This window comes from Aspergillus versicolor, assembly GCF_001890125.1.
Source record: "Aspergillus versicolor CBS 583.65 unplaced genomic scaffold ASPVEscaffold_1, whole genome shotgun sequence".
NCBI lineage: Eukaryota > Fungi > Ascomycota > Eurotiomycetes > Eurotiales > Aspergillaceae > Aspergillus > Aspergillus versicolor.
The window spans coordinates 214,683-233,020 of NW_024467524.1; the positions used below are offsets into that span (position 1 = coordinate 214,683).

Below are 18,338 nucleotides of genomic sequence, written 5' to 3' on the forward strand. Positions count from 1 at the left end.
GCAACTAAATGCCAATTTAACCAGGCAGTGCATCCAGAAGTGACTTTAGCTGCGAGTGGAATATTGCAACTCATTTTTAAGTTTGATTATACCGCCGGAAAAAGCCGGCGTTCGTTTGATGCTGGATGGTATAGCTTTAGAAGCTCGTTGGCGACCCGCATGAGTTGAACAATCGCGTATACGAGCTGCTCTATGAAGTACGAGGGCTTGAATATTTTCATTATGTACTGTCTGTACCCTCTGTAATTGATATGAAGTGAGACGCGTCGCTGCCATTCAACCGCGTCTTGGTGGACCAGGGAATGCGCATTCCAGTTTAAGGATCTTCGAGACTCCCGACACAGGTCAGGCACAAACATGCTATCTTTTGTCGATATCGCTTCTGGCGACAAGGTCAATTCAACAGAGGCATCAGTCGCTTTGCACTATGGCGTTGATGGTGAAGGACATGGGACAATACTAAGGTGTTAGTATCCTGAAGAGCGCATCCTGTTTTACCGACTTAGTCCTCAAACTAAGGAATCCTGATGGAATTCAAATTTGATCCGTGATGAAGATTTCATCAATTCTGTGCAGTTGCGGAATGCCTGTTCATATAGCCATCATGCTGGTCGGTAGATAACAAGATGCTATGCGAACAGAGTAAGCGGCGGGCTTACCAACCGTCGGAATTGATTCCGTGAGGCACGACTATAAACTCAGTCGCTTTCCTGTAAAGCAATAACTAATGCAACTTATTCTGGGTGTAACTCACAATGTCCCAAACAGAAGAAATCGTCCTTCAGGAAACCCACACCACAACTGCAAAGACAGTCCAGAACCATGCCACACCACAACCCAGCAAAGCGCAAGCCATAACAGCCGTGGTAGCCCTATCCGGCGTCAGCTTCCTAAACACCATGGGCTCGGGCATCCTCACCGTCGCCCTCCCCCAAATGGCCCCCGACCTCGGCCTAAACCACGAGATCCTGCTGTGGCCAGCAGCAGTATACGCCCTCGCCGCCGGGTGCACACTCCTCATATTCGGCGCCGTTGCAGACGTCGTCGGCGATAAGCGCGTCTGGCTAACAGGGAGTCTCCTCTTTGCAGCTTTCACACTAGCTTGCGGTCTGGCTCAAACCGGTAACCAGCTCATCGCCTTCCGGACTCTTCTTGGGATTGCAGTTTCCATGTGTCTCCCTTGTGCCGTGAGTCTGATGACGCGCACTTTCCCACCTGGTAAGGCTCGCAACCTGGGCTTTGCGTCTATGGGTATGGGACAGCCGCTGGGGTACTCGGTGGGGTTGATACTGGGTGGTGTGTTTGCGGATTCGATCGGGTGGCGGTTTGGATACTATATCAGTGCTATCATCAACGGTTTGCTTTCCGCTCTTGCTTTCTGGTCCCTCCCGCAGGAAAGGCCGATGTCTGGGTCTGTTCTCCAAGGATTGAAGAATATCGACTGGGTCGGGGCGCCGATTATCAGTGTTTCGCTGGCGTTGCTTTCTTTCGTTCTCGCGTAAGTCGTCTCTTGGATTCTCGGCGTCACTAACGAGAGGTATAGTAAAATCACGGAGAACTACCACAATCTACAAGAGACGTACATCATCGTTCTCTTCGCGGTATCCATCGTCCTCCTACCGACGTTTGTCGTATGGGTTGGATGGCAGGAGAAACACGGCCGGCCAGCGCTCATCCCCAACAGTCTCTGGAAGAGCAAATTGTTCAGCGCGACCTGCATTATCGTCTTCTTTGCCTGGGCAGAGCTCAATGCCCTGCAGTACTTTACGTCTCTATAGTGCGTCCATCACCTGCATCCTAGCCTAGCTAACGAATTCAGCTTCCAAGAAATCCAGCACCACTCCGCCCTGTCTTCATCGCTCATGTTCCTCCCAATGGTGGTAGCAGGTGCAACAACCAACATTTTCACCGGGTATACAGTGGATAAAATCTCCGTGGGCCAGTTGGTCTTTGTCTCCGCTGTAATCAGCACAGTCTCCCCACTGCTTATGGCACTCATAAAGCCAAGCTGGGTGTACTGGCGCGGTGCATTCGTGTCCATGTTTCTCAGCCCTATCCACGCAGATGGTGCGTATTCCTTTATTTATTCTTCACCCTTCTAACAGGTCTCTAGTACTCTTCACAGTCTCCAACCTGATAATATCCCGCGCCTACCCGGGCGAGAACCAAGCTCTTGCGGGGGCCGTATTCAACTCCGTCTCGCAGGTTGGAAACTCGGTTGGACTGGCTGTGAGCGCTGCCATTGCTGCCTCTGTTACGGAACATTCAGGACAGGATACGTTGAAAGGGTTCCGGGCGGCGTACTGGCTGATGTTTGCGGCGATGGTGGTGGTTTGCGGGTTTAGTTATTTTGGGTTACGGGGTGGAGGGTTTGTAGGGAAGAAGAATGAGTAGTTATACTCACTATATAAAGAGATCAGCTGTGCTCCACTGACAACCGAGGTTCATCTGTTAATGCCCCGCACTCGGCGCTGACAAGATGAGTCAAAGCGAGACATCGTACAAATTCTAGACTCCTCTTATTCGAGTTAGCTACTTGGCTGGATACGACATTGCCTGATCGGGCGATATACGTCGAGTAGCGCATTGGTACAAATCCCCTTCAGCTGCAACTCCTGCCAGGATCTCCCCTGTTCTCTTCATAAATTCGAAACAGTACACCATTTTATTAAATAACTGCATCATGGGGTCGAATTACAATCTGCAAGAGCTGCTGGCAACCGACATCCAAACAGCCCTGCCCGCTGAAGCAGTCGCCGAAATCATCTCGCAAGCCCCCTTCAGCACCGTCCCGGGCATCTTCAACCTGCGCGACATCAGCAACGCAACCATTCCCACCTCTCCATCCCCAGCAGTCCTCCGCCCAGGCCTCGCCTACCGCTCAGCAGCCCCAGCCCCAGAATTCACCCCAGATGGCGTAACAGCTCTCAACACCCTCGGGATCAAAAAGATCTACGACCTGCGTCGGCCCGACGAGCGCACCAAGAAGCCGAGTCCCGTCATCGACGGCGTCCAAGTCGTCTGGATCCCGGATACACTGGGTGGGAAGCCGCCAAACTCAGCGACGGCCCCTCCGTCCGATCCGGAGAAATCAACCGAGGCGCTGGTGCAGATGTACACGACCTATCTCACCTCGCACGCGCCGGTCTACAAGGCCGTCTTTGAGCATATCCGCGATGAACCGGAGAAGCCTTTTCTCTTCCACTGCTCCGGTTTGTCTATCCATTCATTGTATACACGTTGCTAACGAATAAAACAAACAGCCGGAAAAGACCGCACCGGCGTCCTGGCGGCCCTGATCCACCGTCTGGCAGGGAGCGCCGACGAAGCCATCATCCACGACTTCACGCTGACCCGGGTTGGACTCGAGCCCGGTCGCGAGGCTCTACTGACAATGATGAAGAGTCTGTACGGCGAGTCGGCGTGGAATAACCCAGTTCTGCTGGTTCTCTGGGGCGTGCACGCGAACGGGATGGCTGGGTTTCTGAACATTCTTGATGGGCAGCATGGAGGCGTGGTCGGGTATTTGAAGAGTCTGGGGTTCTCGGAGTCTGATATCGCTACCATGAAACGGAATCTCGCATTGAACAGTCACTCATGTATTTAGAATAGAATACTGCCCGTATGGCAGTTATGCATTATGCATAGACTGTTTCCTAATCTAGATTTGTGCAAGGTTTATGCATTTACTTGATCATGTGATCGGCGGAATCGGCCCGAAATATTTTTCTTATCAGCAGTTGAATAAATCTTCAATTAACGAGTACAAGCATTCCTAACACCAGCCATCACAATGGGTGTCGCAAAGAAAACCAAGAAGTTCGCGCAAGTGGGTAATGACAACACTTTTCAAGTCTAATCACTGACCCCCCCGCAGATGAAGCGCACGATCAAAGCCCGCGACGAACGACTCAAGCCAGCGCCCGAAAAACCAAAGGAGAAGAAACCCGATGAAGTCGCCCGCCATGTCCAGGCCCCTACGAACATGTTCTTTGCTGCCAATACTGCCCTCGGTCCTCCGTACCGTATCCTGGTCGATACCAACTTTGTCTCCCACGCTATTCGGGCGAAGCTTGATTTGCTCCCGGCCATGATGGATCTGTATGTACCTGGGTATTGGATTTAGGATAAGTTCTTACATGACCAGGTTGTATGCGAAGTGTATCCCGACGTTTACAGACTGCACGATTGCGGAATTGGAAAAGCTGGGCGATAAATACCGACTAGCCTTGCGGGTAGCCAAGGATCCGAGATGGGAGAGAGTCAAGTGCTCGCACAAGGGCACCTACGCCGATGACTGCCTTGTCGACAGAGTAAGCCTCCACCCAAGAAGTCCAACACAGTGCTAATGTAGCCAGGTATCGAAACACCGAATCTACATCGTCGGAACAAACGATAAAGACCTGTGCCGCCGACTCCGCAAGATCCCCGGTGTTCCGATCATGAAGGTCGCGCGCGGAAAATTCACCATCGAGAAACTGCCGGACGCGCTGGATTAATGACTTACGACTATAACCTCAACCACCTACAATATACCCCGGGTGCTGGCTCCCACTCCCACCCTGCAGCGTGCAGTTCAGGTCCTGCGGTCATCGGAGAAGTTCTTGCGATCTCGCACGGTTTGCCCGTATACGAGGCTGGCCCCGTCGCACCGAAGACGACATGGATAATTTGTAGCCGATTGCAGGACGAGCCACCGCATAGCGATCATGCTCGAAAGGAGTTTTATCGCTTTCTATAGAATAATGGAATCTTCCGATTCTCGTCGTATTACCCAGTCAGTGTAGCCAGTCCTTGTAGAATTCCGTTGTAGAAGTCTGTAATCGTGTGAATGGCAGTGTCGTATAACGACATCGTATACGACAAGAGATTAAGCTCTGTCTCCGACTCCAACTCTGAGTCACCGAGAATCGGCAGTTCAACTCTGGATGCGGGGATTATTTAATCCCCTCATCTCTCCAGTCATCCTCATTGAAACAAACTAATCATGTCAGAAAAAGAAACCATCGTCGTGATCGGGTGCGTCCAGTAGTTACTCCTACTCCAGACCAGTTCTAAACTTCTAACAACAGCGCCGGCGTCCTCGGCCTCACCACCGCACTCACCATCCAACAATCCCACCCATCTCAAAACATCCTCCTCGTCGCCCGCGACTGGCCCTCCACAACATCCATAAACTACGCCTCCCCCTGGGGCGGTGCCCATTACCGCCCCGTACCAGGACACACCCCACAGGCCATCCGCGAAGAATCCCAAGCCCAATACAGCTACACCCAATTCCGCACTGAAGCGACCAACCCGGCCTCAGGCGTCTCCCTCACCGACGCCGTCGAACACCTCGAGAACCCACCGCCTGAATATCTGGATGAGTCCGTATTCGACAACTACGCGCACCTCGATGGGTTCCGCAAACTCCCAGCTGAGGAATTACCATCCGGTGTAAAGTGGGGCGTCGAGTACCGTACGTTCTGCATCAACTCGCCTGTGTATTGCGCGTACCTACTACGGAGATTTATCCTGCGCGGTGGAGAGACTCAGACATATACGCTAGCGAATCCGAAAGAGGCATTCTATCTCGCGCGGAATGTGCAAACCGTCGTGAATTGTTCCGGGACGGGATTCGGCGATGACAAGGCCTTTATCATTCGGGGTATTACACCATTCTTCTCTAATTGTCATTAAAAGCTTTATGGAAGTAGGCTAATAATTCAGGCCAAACATGCTTGGTCCGAAATCCATGCAGCGTAACGCTAACCCGCCAGAACAGCGACGGCACCTGGTCGTTCTGCGTTCCGCGGCCGCTCGAAGGCGGCACGATCATCGGGGGCACGAAGCAGCCGCACAACTGGGACCCGAATCCGTCGCTGCAGACCAGGGAGACGCTGCTGCGGAACGCGGCCAAGTGGTTCCCCTTTACGGAGGAGAGTGGGGGCCGGTTTGACGTGATTCGGGATATCGTTGGCCGGAGGCCGGCGAGGGAAGGGGGGGTTAGGATTGAGGTTGAGGAGGTGGATGTTGATGGGCTGCAGGGGAGGATTGTTCATGGGTATGGTGCTGGTGGGAGAGGATATGAGCTTTCTTGGGGGGTTGCGAGGGATGTTGCTGCCTTGGTTGGAGGTCAGAAGGCAAAGTTGTAATTACCTATTAGCTACAGTGCCTATACGGGTGTATGTATAAGTGCAAATATATATTCAAACTACCTACTGTGATGTCCATCCCTTGCCGGCAAACCAGCATCGACTCATCCAGTCTATGTAAGTATGGACTTCTTGCAATCCACTACATGCCAATATCTTGCACACCATACTCAATCACAGCAACAATAATACTGATATTCTTTCCCATCCACAGAGACTGGGGTGACCTGCTCTCATCGACATCCACCTCAGCTATCCATCGACGGAACATTCCGAGCCGCAACGCAGGGGCTCAGCATTCCAGGGCCCGGTTTGTTTACGCCTTCTTCCCGCCAGGGGGTTTCAAACGCTTCGATCCTGGCTGCAGGATGCAGAAGGTATTCGCCTGTCACAGGAAGGTTTCATGCAGGATCGCCTGCAGTGTCGAACATCTTCCAACCCAAGTCCAAAAATAGGCAGAGCTGGGGTTATTGAGTTCCTCATCATCTGTGTGGCGCTCGTTATGTAACGTTGAGAGTTTCCAGGGTATCTCATCACAGACGACGATCTTAATCGCTATCACAATTTATCCATAGTTGTGCGATGCCCTCGATCCCTCCAGGTCGTGTCCTAAAGGCTTGAGTCTCACTGTGGGTACTGCACGTGACTGTAATCCAGTAATAATCGAATGCAGATCAGTTCATCGCAATTTATTGGCTGATATCCACGTGATTTTATTGTGCACGGCCAATTCTTCAACACACGTACCATCGACTACAACGGCAACTTCAAGATTCATTATAATGGAAATATATCCTCATGAATATGTCTATTCGTAGAAAACTATAATTTATTCGAATAATGCACGTTAGAACTTGCTTATTCTTGGTATTTTGGCGGCTGAGATGCCGTCGTCGTGGTTTTGTGAAATCAGTGCTGGAATATATATTTTGTGCCCTATGACCCCTACGTGGTACTATAGCATTCTCCTCACAACAGAGTTTAACAGTCCACTAGATCGCAATGACACGTACGTAAAGTGAAATATAACATGAATATCTCTTAAAAAGAAAAACTACAATCAGTTTTTAGAGGTTTTATCATGCTCATCGAGGTGATCACTGGCTAGCCGTGGCGGTGGCGTGTATGGGCACCTGGTTTAATCGCGGCATCGCAGTTTGGCACTACATTGAGTATAGGTTATTCTAAAGGATCATAATTTATGCGCTTAAAATACGCGACGAAATTGACCTGAATGTGTGCTTGGCTGTCCCTATTGCTTAGCTGCGCCATCCAGAGCATCGGACCACGCCCAGGCGCGCCTTGCCCATTTGGTTTCGCACCGTGCAAAAGACCCTTGATTTTTTTTATTAAAAGGAAGAATATTCCAAATCTGATGTCCTATTCAGCTTTACCACCCGGTGCGAAAGTTGCGTGACTCGGGGCAAAATGCTCCTACCCACTGCAACCCCTGGTTGAGCCAATGCTACCAAGTACTTCTTGTTTATGAGATATTAATCCCGGAATGTTGATTATTACTTGTTGAATCAATCCTCCAAAGAATGCACCCAGTGAGCTGCTTCCAAGCGGTTGTTTTGTTGGCATATCCACGGAATGCCGGCACTCAACACCACAAGAATGCAAGCTCCGCACATATCTGAGTACCTGAACCACCAAGTAAACATGACCCAAGAGGCTCCATTGGAGTCACGAAACACAGAAAAAACACTCAAACAGACTAGTGGGCATTCCAAAACCAAATCCCAGGGGTTCATTTGCCCCGAATCAACCAATAAACACATTCTGCGAGGAAGGCGAAATCAAAACAAAGGCCGCAGTGGTATTCGCGTAGTATAATAATGGCTTTCACGTCGATTCGCCTCCGTCCCGGCGTTTTTCTTTGACGACACGACACCTACTCGCCATTTCGACAACCCACCATGGCATCTGCGGCTGCCGGGTCTTATTGGGGAGCTCAGGGCCCCCAAGGTTATCAAGGTTCCCAGGATTCCTCTCAGGGCTCATCCCAGGGTTCTGGACAGTATAATAGTGGGATGTATAATGCTGGAGCTGCCGATAGCTCTGGCAGTTCTGGAAATGCTGGCACTGCTGGGATATCCGGTGCAGATACTGGTAGTACATCCGGCGCTGGTACATCCGGTGCAGGTACATCCGGTACTGCTGGCACCGCAGGTAATTCAGGCAGTGGATCACAATACGCAGGGTCTGGGGCCCAGTCCAACGGACAGGCTAGCTCAGGACAGCAAGCCAGTTCGAACCAGGCCTCGGGCTCCCAAGCTGAAGGCACAGGTCAAAGCTCCGGGCAATGGTCCAACGGAGCGTCTGGCACTGGAGCAACAAGTGGTAGTACACAGGGTCTAACCAACGGACAAAGCCAATGGAGCGGCCAAGCGCAAACCGGCCAAGGACAAGGACAACAGAGCCAGGCGAACACGCAGCAGTCCGCTGCACAGAATAGTAACTGGAACGCCAATTCGAACTCAAATGCACCCAACACCGGCTCTAAAAGCTCCTCACAACAGTCCTCCAGCTACGACGATGGGATGTGGCATGGCAACGAGCAATCAACAGGCAGTCAGAACCAGAAGTCTCAAACAAACACAAACACAAATGCACTTAACCAAGAGTCGACAGACTCGGCAGACTCGAGAGACTCGACAGATTCGAAAGACTCGACAGACTCGGCCAAGGCTGAAGAAATGAACTTGAATGACGGACAATGGCATCCAGAGGTCTGGCTGGACCCAGCGTCCACTAAAGACAAGACCTCCAGCACGACGTCCAACACCTCGCCATCGTCCACCAAGTCTGATCTGCCCGCCACTGAATCCCCCGGGCTCCCATCCGGATCCCACAGACTCTCTCCCGGTGCCGAAGCCGGGATTGCCGTTGGTGTCATGAGCCTGGTCCTGCTCCTGCTGGGCCTGATCTTCTACCGACTGCACCGCAAGAAGCGAGCCCTACAAATGGCCGTTCGCCAACAGAAGAATCTCCCACCTCTCGAGAAGCAAAACCCCATGTACAACCTCGCCTCGAACCTCTACACGAAAAGTAGCTTGACTCTAGTCGGGATATCGGACAACTTCAAGCCCCGCGGCAACAACAGCGACGGCTCCCTCCCTGACCCTCACGAGCATCCCATCCACAACCACAACCACAACCACAACCACAACCACAACGGCAACAGACAGTCCATCCACGCTGGTCCTGTGGAGGCCAACAAAAGCACCAGCACCGTCGACTCTGACACAACCCAGCTGCCTCCCCCGGTGCTGTTCACCGGCGACGTGCATCCCGCCCTGAGGAGGCCGACATGGAAAGAACGCGGCCAGCGCGTGCTATACCCGGTCACTGCCACAGCAACCTTCGCCGCTAACAAGATCAAGGGCCTCCGCCAGAAGGAGCTCTCGCCGGCGCAGAGACGCAGCCTACAGGCCCACGAGTACGGCTTCTCGGAGGAGTTCCTGCACATTCCACCACCCCCAGAGCCCTCGAACCGTCTCCCCAGAGTTCTGTCCAAGGTGCAGCAAAACGGGTCGTTGACCGTCCGTGCTGTCACGCAGAAGTTCAACAGATCTCAACTGTCTCTTGCCCGGTCGCAGACACCACGTGAAGTCGATGAGGAAGCCCATACCCAGCAGCTCATCCCAGAGGTACACATGCAGCCCCCGCCTCCTGCTCAGCTCGAGCACCAGTGTCATTGCCAATGCGGCGCCCCATATCCAGTCAAACAGGAGACACAGCCCCAGCCCAAGACCCAGTCTCAACTGCAGGCTCAACCAGAGGTTCAGCCCCACGGCCAAGCGCAGCCTCCACAGCGCCAGCCAACTGAGAAGAGCAACAACGGGCTCTCATCATGGAGCACGATGAACAGCCTCGCCAGCGTCTCGGAATCAGGCGAGGAAACCCCGGAAGGGCAGACTCACTTCCCGTCTCCAAGCGAGATGATCGGCGAAGAGCTGTTCAAGGTCCGCAGTGTCTCGTCTGGAACCGTGGCTATGAACAACCCAGCGGCGAACATCAGCGTCGACGCCCAGGCTGGCCGTATCTCTGGCGAAGACGAGAAGCCTGAACGAACAAAGTCGTCGACATCAGAAAACCTCAATAAGTCCAAGCCACAACCGCAACAGCCACCACCATCACCCCCGGGATCAAAGCCTCCATCACCGAACCTACCATCACAACCCTCGCCGGTTTATCAGCCTGCCCAACAGGAAGTCCCCTCGTTCAAGCCATGGAATGTGACAGTGTACCGCGTCGACATGCCCTTCGCCGCACGCAGCACGGGCCATCTCGAAGTCAGCGAGGGAACGATGGTGCGCCTGGACCAGGCCTTCGATGACGGATGGGTAAGTCTTCCTCCTTGATCCTACCTGAATAAAAATACTAACATCCACAGGCCCTCTGCACAGTCACCCAAACCGACCAGCGCGGGCTCATCCCCCGTGCGTGCCTGTCCACATGGCCCCTCAAGGAGCGCCGCAACTACACCGCCAGCATCAACGACCAGCACATGCGCAACGCCAGCAGCGCCAGTCTCCCCATTTCCCCTGTCGACTCGGTCAACGGCCAGGCCTTCCGGTTCTACCGACAGGCCTCGTCCCGGCCAGGCACGCCCAAGAATGGCGTCATCTCGCCAACATCGTCGACTCGTTCTGGCTCTGGCGGGTCTGGCTAAACAACAAAACAACAAAACAAAATAAAACCCATCATTTGCTTTCTTCTACTTAATCGCTCCTAGCGGGCTGTTCCTGTATAGATCTTACCTTTCTTTTCTTTATTTTCTACTACTATCTTTTAGTTTTTGTCGGGTGGATATACCTTGCAGTTTTATACCGAATTTTATTCAGTCTTGCATTCAGGTTTTTCATGTCGTACTTCATACTAACAAATTACGCCAGTTTATTGAGTTATCTGAACTCCTTGTTAGTTAGGAGATGTATCTTACGACTGACTCGTGCAGTTCTCATGCCTCATACCCTGAGATGCGGCATTTCCGTTCCACAATTCCATTGGATTCATTTGGTAACAGTGAGAAGAAGAATGTCTGTGCAGGTACTTCGGGATATTACCTTGCCAATTCCCATCCGCAGACATCATGGTGGGTGTTGGAATGTATGTAATCTCGCTTGCGCTGGAATGGGGGTATGGACTATGGAATGTGCAGACTGTCAAGGTGTTCTCTTCCAAGGTTGCAGCCATCCCTGTTTTCCTCATCCCTTTCCTACATTTGGGATGTATTGGTTGTCTCAAGTGATTACTATGATTGACGATACGTGATCATATTGGACACTTTACTACGTGGCGAACGAAATCCAAAATCCATACATCCACTCCCTATCCATCGTCTGCAGTTTCATACGCTTCCTCAGACCCCTCTGCACTTTCTGAGCTATTCTTGTCGTCTGTGAAGTCCCCATCCTCCGGTACCTCTGTATCCCCAGAAAACATTGAGCCCTCGTCTTCTGAAGAATAGCCGCCATCGAGAACATAATCATCTGTATATACGTGTCTCAAGATGAACGCCAGAATCTCCTCGCCAGCCCAGATATTCTCCTGCGCCGCATTAACGACCTTTCTCGAGTGCGAGAGGGGATAGTCATGGTCGACAAAAAGGACCAGGAGCTCAAGTCCCCATAATGAATTCCCAGCTGCTGCTATTAGGGCTTCCTCAGACATTCGGTCAGAAAGAACGTGTCCATGATCGAGTAACAGATCCATGACCTCAAAGCCGCAGCCCGTATTCCCCGCCGCATTGATTAATGCTTCTTCAGTAACTGGGATGGGCTTTTCGTCTGCGGCTAGGTCTTCGAGTAGCAGACGCAGCGCTTTCGCTCCACATGACCTATTCCCTGATAGAGCTTCGAGGAGGCGCCTTCCAATCCGAACAGCACATCTATCAGGGGACGCATTGATTAACTCAATTAGCCTCACCACTGCAGAGGTATCTGTCGACGCAGCCGCAATAATAGTTTCCTCGGTGATGGGAACATCAGGCTGTCGGTCCCACAGGATCTGTACGATGCCATCTGTATATGAGCCAGGATTCGTTACAGCTGCAAGAATGACACTCTCAGAGATACGAATCTCTTTGTCAGATGCCAGTAACATGGGAACCACAGTTATACCATGTCCCGGGTTTGCAGCAGCTGCTACCAGGACAGGTTCCGTAATGCGGAGACCATGGGCGAGGAGTTGATCAAGAATGGCCGATTTTAGAGGCCAGTCGACCGTACTTACTGCCGCTACTAGGAAGGCGTCAGTGAGGCGTCCTTGGTGTTTGACTAGAAGCTCGACCTGGTCCGCCCAACGGACGGCGCCCAGAATAGCCGCCTCAGTGACCTCAGTATCTAAGCTTTTGAGGTCTAGAAGACGTCGCAAACAATCAATCTCGTAAAATGGGCTCCCTGCCGTAGCTTCAATGACAGAGCTGGTAATCAGAGAGTCTGGAGATAAACCAAGGAACTCCAGAATATCATCACAGTTATCGCCTTCTGTTGCTGCAATTAAGATGTTCTCTGTCACATCTAGACTCTCGCAGTGCTCTTTCAGGAGCTCCAAAATATGAAGACCGTCCATATCATTACGCATGGCTGATATAATGACATCCTCCGTGATTAGAGTGTTATCCCCGGTATGCTGAAGTAGAAGCTTCGTGATGTCCAGACCCTGTTCCATATTTCCCGCAGCTGCTGTAAAAATAGCTGAAGACATCGTGATATGGCTATCATGCTCCAACAGCTGTTCCATTATTTGGCACCCGTGGTCTTCGTTCTCTGCAGCTGCAATGACAACATCTTCCGTAATAGCGACATTGATATTCTGCTGCTCAAGAAGGAGCGAAACAAGTGCATCGCCACATTCAGTGTTCTCGACTGCAGCTCTTAACACCTTTGCTGTGATTACCTTCATGCCCTCGTGCTTGTCCTTTGCATAGTCAAGCAAAACAGGCATTATCTGTCGCCCACATCTTTCGTTTTCTGCTGCGGCTTGCAGATGAGCTTCTGTGACAGTAAATTCCTGCCCAGATCGACCAAGATATTCGAATAGGCATCTTGTGATCTCGTTGCCACAAACTTCGTTCTGCATAGCAATCTCAATCGCAGAGTTAGTGATTGTGACAGGACCATATATCTCGGGACTCCCAAGCAAGAAGCTTATCCACACAGGCTCAAAGCTCTGCGCTGCCATATCCATGGCTGCTGCGATGGTTGTAAGGTGCCGATTTTCCTCTGAGAACAGATATCCAAACAGGGGGCTCATAGTGCCCAGGCTTCCAACCTCTATATCTGCAGGGCTATACTTTCGGGATAATGCGGTCAAGCGAGACGATACTGTACAAATGCACGCATTAGTTAACTGACGACTAGTTGAAAGCGTATACCCACAGGTCTTCTGTTTTTTAATGCACTCCTCGGATGCTTCCAGCATTATTGCAGCAGAGTTCCGAGTTGACTTCATATAGCTTGAGCTGGGTATGGAGTGTGAGATTTGTTTCTCAGACCCTGCCTGAGTCTTTGTACGAATCGCTAGCCCTTGGCCTTTTGGCTCCGTTGTGGGTAATTGGATCACACCCTTCTCAGTGAGAATGTCATCCAGGATGTCGACAGGTTCACGCAAGACAGTGGCAAATGCATCGCATGCTGTTTCATCACGTATCAAGAGAACCCGTACTAGTGCCCGCGGGAGCTCTGTCGCGTAGGAGATAGCTCGTTGTTTTGGATCCAGAGGAACGTATATCCGGAGTGTGCTATCGGCGTCTTCGATATGAACCCGGCCGGGGTGGCTGTTACGCACGTTGAGTCCTCCTTCAAGCTTGAAGAATCCCTTGAGGTCCGTCGCTATATAGACAGTGGCCTGTGAGAAAACCCGTTCTGATTTCCCTCTAGAAAGCGTAAATCTCGGGCTACCGTAGTGGATTGCGCATCTGGTGTATCATCGTTAATAATTATATCCACAACAAACGACGGGGTCTATCCTACCGGTATAGAAATTCAGCCTTCTGCCGCATGGCCAGCGTCAGGTCGTCGGATTGGCCCTCGTCCTTGACAACGTATGTCTCCTCTATGAGCTGCCTCGACACATACCGGCTCGCAAGTCCCATAGCTTCAATGAATGCTCGTGAACGACACACTTCTTCTCTTGTCATGCTAAGGACCGGCACGCTAGAACTGACCCCAAAGCGCACATCGTCGACAATTACAAACTCGTCATGGACAGTCACATATAAAGCATATGAACCCCACTGCCGAACAGGCAGGAACCTAGTCAGCTCCAGACGCTGAAGCTCTTTGGATGTAGGATTAAGACCGCTCAGCTCCTGGATAAGGGCCGACACCTGGCCGGACGTTGGATCCCATACAGATGCGGCCAACTCAATTTCGTAAACGCAATCTCCCACACCCGGTGTATATACACCAAGCCCATCTACAAGGAACTCTTTCAAGTCCGGATAGAGTTGGCGTATTCCATACTTTCGTTTAGTAATTGGGAAGGCGCTCCACACGCATTCGCTTGGTTCGCACCAGGCATCTTTGTCTGGGATATAGATATACTTGTTGACCTCGAACCGGTCCCTAATTGTAATGTAAGCTTTGATCGCAGCAATGAGCGTGACAATTTACCTAATGGTATTCCAGTCGCGGCGGGCGAGAGAGTCTGTCGCCAGATAGTTGTAAATATCCAGCGGGGCATGCGAATCTCTCACTCTGCTGCGTTTAATTCGCGACAGCTCCTCGAAAGATGCTTGCCAGTCCGGTGATTGCTTGCTCAGGACCTTCTGGAAGAGTTCCTTCACCTTGGTATTACAGGAATAATCATCGAACTGTGCCAGGTGATACTTTGTGGACCATTTTGGCCCATCCCAAATACAATCCATAATCCTAACAAGTTTGTCGGGACCATCTTGATTGGGAATGTAGACCAAGTCGAGGTGCGATACACGGTCCCTAGCAGGTTTAGCCACAAATACAAGGCGAGAGCTAATGAACATACCATAATTCCGCAAACGGATGATCGGCCAGTACGGCATATAGTTTAAAGAAACCAATCCTTGCATGCTCCCTGGGAGATACTTGGGACAGCCTGGACAGACTTTCCAACAGATAATCGGCCGTCAATGTCGTAGTAACCCCGAACCGCGAGAGAAACTCCCAGTTGACCTTTTCACCGCTGGCCCACATGGACGGAATTGAAAGAAACGGGAATTTGTCCTTCAAAGAGTCGGACCATATGTCTGTCATTTCTGGCAACCCCAAGTAAGTGTCCTCGAGAGGTACCTTGCCACATGCAGTAGGAACAAGGGCTGCCTTGATGTATGATACGGTGGCCGGGGAGGCGTTGGCTAGCTCCTTCTCGTATGTATCCCAGTGCACCTTCAAAATGCCGATTAACCTGTCTGGGAGATACCTCACTATACACTTCAGTATATCGGAAGGCCGCCCGGGAGAATCCAAGGTTTCTAGCCTTGGGACGGTTCGGATACAGCAGGTATCCTCGAGCCAGCTTTTCCACGCGGTATCATTTTGGAAATCAGTGGTATAACTGGGGTGTAGAAAGCAAACCGGGAGAGACGGAAGGCGATGGGCCTTCATGTTGTGCCGCCGACGAGCCGATAGATCTCGCTCATACCGTATACATCAGCGGTTTTGAAGTATATGTCGGGTCGACTATGCGACAGATTCATCAGGGCTTTCCCAGCATCATCATAGAGGAGAACACGTTCAGTGTCGATTACGCGGCCGTCAGGAGCGGCCAAAAACATATATCGAAGATTCTGTACAGACTGGGAAAGTCCGGGACGAAAGATTCTTTTGTCATTCAAAGAATATATGCACTGGATAACAAAAGCCTGGCTTGCACGCTTGACGCCCAGTCGTGTGAATAGCTGCTTCTGTATATCATTCGCTGCACTGGCCACCGGCACTGTGTCGATAATTGAATCTGGAATTAAGTTCCCACAGGTGTCGTGAGGGAAGTAAATGTCAGTCTTCCTTGGGCTTTTGAACAGTTTAAGCGTTTTTATAGGATCGAAAAGTGATTTCTCATATACGGGAACAAGATGAAGTGCTTCCACCTCTTTCACAAAATCGTGAAGAGGCGAGTCCATCCATGACAATACAAGGGAAGCCACTTTAGTGTACCAGTCATCTTCCAAGTGCTGTTCAAACGTCGCCTTGCCAAATAGTATGCTAGAGAGATGGCGGCGTAGTCGGTGAAGTAACTGATGCGATGAAATAGGCTGAAGGCCAAATGTACTGAGGATCCCATAGTATTCGCTATACTGAGTTGAGAGGTAAACATCCTCTTCCGAGTCGCTAAACAAAGGATTTCCTTTGGAGTCGCAGTGTTCCGGTTGCAAGTATCGAACCTCTTCTAGAGTCTTCAGTGTGCCTTTCACAGTCTTGAAGATACGCAGATGTTTCAGGTCTTGCTTGACACTCTTATGGAACTGTGCCCACTGAGGGCGTTTGGTGTCGTCCGTAGGAAGGAATTGAGGCCATGAATATTCAAACCGCTCCATCGAAGACAATGTTTTAAGTGCAGCATGAAAAACTTGAGGAAGCTCGCTCAGGAGATGGTCGTTCCAAGGACAACACGCCAGACTCTCCCTATTGTCCTGTACGATGAAGTCGGATTGCACAAGGAAATTTAGGCTCCCTCCCGCTGCAGACAGAGGAAGGTATGAATGCGCGAAATATTCAGCTGTTGAGACTGCAGGGGGCAACTCGCTAGAGAATGGAAATGCCAGTGTCATCTCGGTCGAGCCAGGGAAAGGACGACTGTCTCGACGCGGTAGTCCAGCTACCTTCTGTGTAAATAGGATGAAGTCTGCCCTTCTTACTATGCCGGATCCGTTGCGCAGACAGAGACAAACCTCGTCGTAATTACGCACACTTGAAAACGTAAGGAATGTATGTTGACGCCAGACACCCACCATTTTGGTGTTGCGCAAAAACGCAGTGATGGTCAGTGGAAAGTTCAGTAGCTTGTCTCTGAGGTCCAGATAGTGCTCTGGGCTAATGAGGAAGAGAGTGAACTGGGTCCGTACATCTTCTGAAAGGTCTTCGTGTGCCTCGTTGACGGGGGCTATCATCCCCAAGCCATTCTGTCCCTCTCGGTGCTGCAGTGAGAAGCAGAAAGGACCAGACTGGATCTGGACTTTCCAGGCAACCTTGAAGAGCGACTTGAAGCCAATTCCCTTTTCACCGATCTGCCCTGTCTTCGTTCTCTTTCCAGCGCTGCATAATGCACGGACATGGCTTTCTTCGAACCCATCCTCGTTACAATGGACGATAATGCGACCCGGTTTGAAATCAAACCACAAGGAAGGACGTTTCTTTTGGGATTCTGCCCAGGTATATGAGCAGTCGTCGGAATTCTGAATGAGTTCGTAAAAAAACCGTGTGTCGCTGGTCCACGCTTTGGCTGCTGCCTTTAGGACAGGAGCACCCAGGAAATTGCCAAGTGCCTTTTCTTGTTCAGTATCACCCAAAAAGCCACCGGACTGAGAATAGATTTCCGAGATAATCTCTCGATCTCGAGTAATATTTGCCATATTTGCTGTCTCTGCACTCTGTTGATGAGCGAAGAGTCTGTGTTTTCACACCGGGGGCTCCCCTTTCGTTCAGCTGGCGCTGGGACTTTTGAACAGGATCGCCCCCAGCTCATTTACGACCTATTCTAGTGTGCTGGGTAAGCGCCCCCAGTGGTTGTTTCTATTGTTGGGGCCAACGACTTGACAGGGATGCAGCGCCTAAAAAGGCAAGTCCCGTGCTAAGCGCTGCCCTAACAGTCCAATGCCAGGGAACCCAACAAAACCAAAACAAAACCTGTAGTGCATCATTACAACATTGGACTTCAAGAATATGTAATTAATACGTGAATATGGCAGCCGAGCAACTGGTAAATTTCTCGGTGTATACCAGAAGCCATGGTAGCTTGGTAGGCATCTTGAACAGCACCTGGGCAGTCCGTCACGGAACTAATGCAGAATGACAGCGGCATCTAATGACGCGATCGACACACGACCAGGCTCTGAAACACTCTAACATTGGCATAAAAAAGCAAACAATAATAAAGGGGGCATCGCCCCATGTCCTTCCCCGTCAACCCGGTCCCAGCATCGTGGTTCGTGGTAACCAGTCCAATAAACGAACTCTGTGTCTAATTATATCAGGTTACAATTCAGATCCAATGTTT

The 18,338-nt window shown here is 51.1% G+C and overlaps 5 protein-coding genes across 5 annotated transcripts; 4 read left to right on the forward strand and 1 right to left on the reverse strand.

Annotated features, from left to right (window-relative positions):
• Positions 1–755: 755 nt before the first annotated feature.
• Positions 756–2,394, forward strand: ASPVEDRAFT_119462 (uncharacterized protein; the record flags this gene model as incomplete). The annotated part of the gene is made up of 4 exons (XM_040805701.1): positions 756–1,498; positions 1,544–1,777; positions 1,820–2,067; positions 2,114–2,394. The coding sequence occupies 4 exons, from the start codon at positions 756–758 to the stop codon at positions 2,392–2,394; spliced, it is 1,506 nt and encodes a 501-aa protein (XP_040661604.1).
• Positions 2,395–2,683: 289 nt separating this feature from the next.
• Positions 2,684–3,607, forward strand: ASPVEDRAFT_22880 (tyrosine-protein phosphatase; the record flags this gene model as incomplete). The annotated part of the gene is made up of 2 exons (XM_040809506.1): positions 2,684–3,212; positions 3,264–3,607. The coding sequence occupies 2 exons, from the start codon at positions 2,684–2,686 to the stop codon at positions 3,605–3,607; spliced, it is 873 nt and encodes a 290-aa protein (XP_040661605.1).
• A 161-nt stretch (positions 3,608–3,768) lies between these two features.
• Positions 3,769–6,214, forward strand: ASPVEDRAFT_180912 (uncharacterized protein). Its single transcript, XM_040808867.1, has 7 exons — positions 3,769–3,829; positions 3,878–4,101; positions 4,148–4,313; positions 4,359–4,433; positions 4,995–5,008; positions 5,073–5,650; positions 5,713–6,214. Exons 1-7 carry the CDS (start codon positions 3,794–3,796, stop codon positions 6,135–6,137), a joined length of 1,518 nt encoding a protein of 505 aa, XP_040661606.1. The 5' UTR covers positions 3,769–3,793; the 3' UTR covers positions 6,138–6,214.
• A 1,842-nt stretch (positions 6,215–8,056) lies between these two features.
• On the forward strand, positions 8,057–10,815 carry ASPVEDRAFT_77623 (uncharacterized protein; the record flags this gene model as incomplete). Its single annotated transcript, XM_040816414.1, has 2 exons — positions 8,057–10,486; positions 10,537–10,815. 2 exons carry the CDS (start codon positions 8,057–8,059, stop codon positions 10,813–10,815), a joined length of 2,709 nt encoding a protein of 902 aa, XP_040661607.1.
• Positions 10,816–11,474: 659 nt separating this feature from the next.
• Positions 11,475–17,694, reverse strand: ASPVEDRAFT_119596 (uncharacterized protein; the record flags this gene model as incomplete). Its single annotated transcript, XM_040805720.1, has 5 exons — positions 11,475–13,471; positions 13,526–14,043; positions 14,120–14,713; positions 15,132–15,724; positions 15,745–17,694. 5 exons carry the CDS (start codon positions 17,692–17,694, stop codon positions 11,475–11,477), a joined length of 5,652 nt encoding a protein of 1,883 aa, XP_040661608.1.
• Between the last annotated feature and the right edge of the window lie 644 nt (positions 17,695–18,338).

What these genes read in the sequence shown, in the direction of transcription:
- ASPVEDRAFT_180912 (XM_040808867.1), top strand. Translation starts at nt 3,794, where the DNA reads ATGGGTGTCGCAAAGAAAACCAAGAAGTTCGCGCAA. An exon ending in AAACCAAGAAGTTCGCGCAA is followed by an intron (nt 3,830 to 3,877) that starts GTGGGTAATGAC and finishes ACCCCCCCGCAG; the next exon opens with ATGAAGCGCACGATCAAAGC. An exon ending in ATGACTGCCTTGTCGACAGA is followed by an intron (nt 4,314 to 4,358) that starts GTAAGCCTCCAC and finishes TAATGTAGCCAG; the next exon opens with GTATCGAAACACCGAATCTA.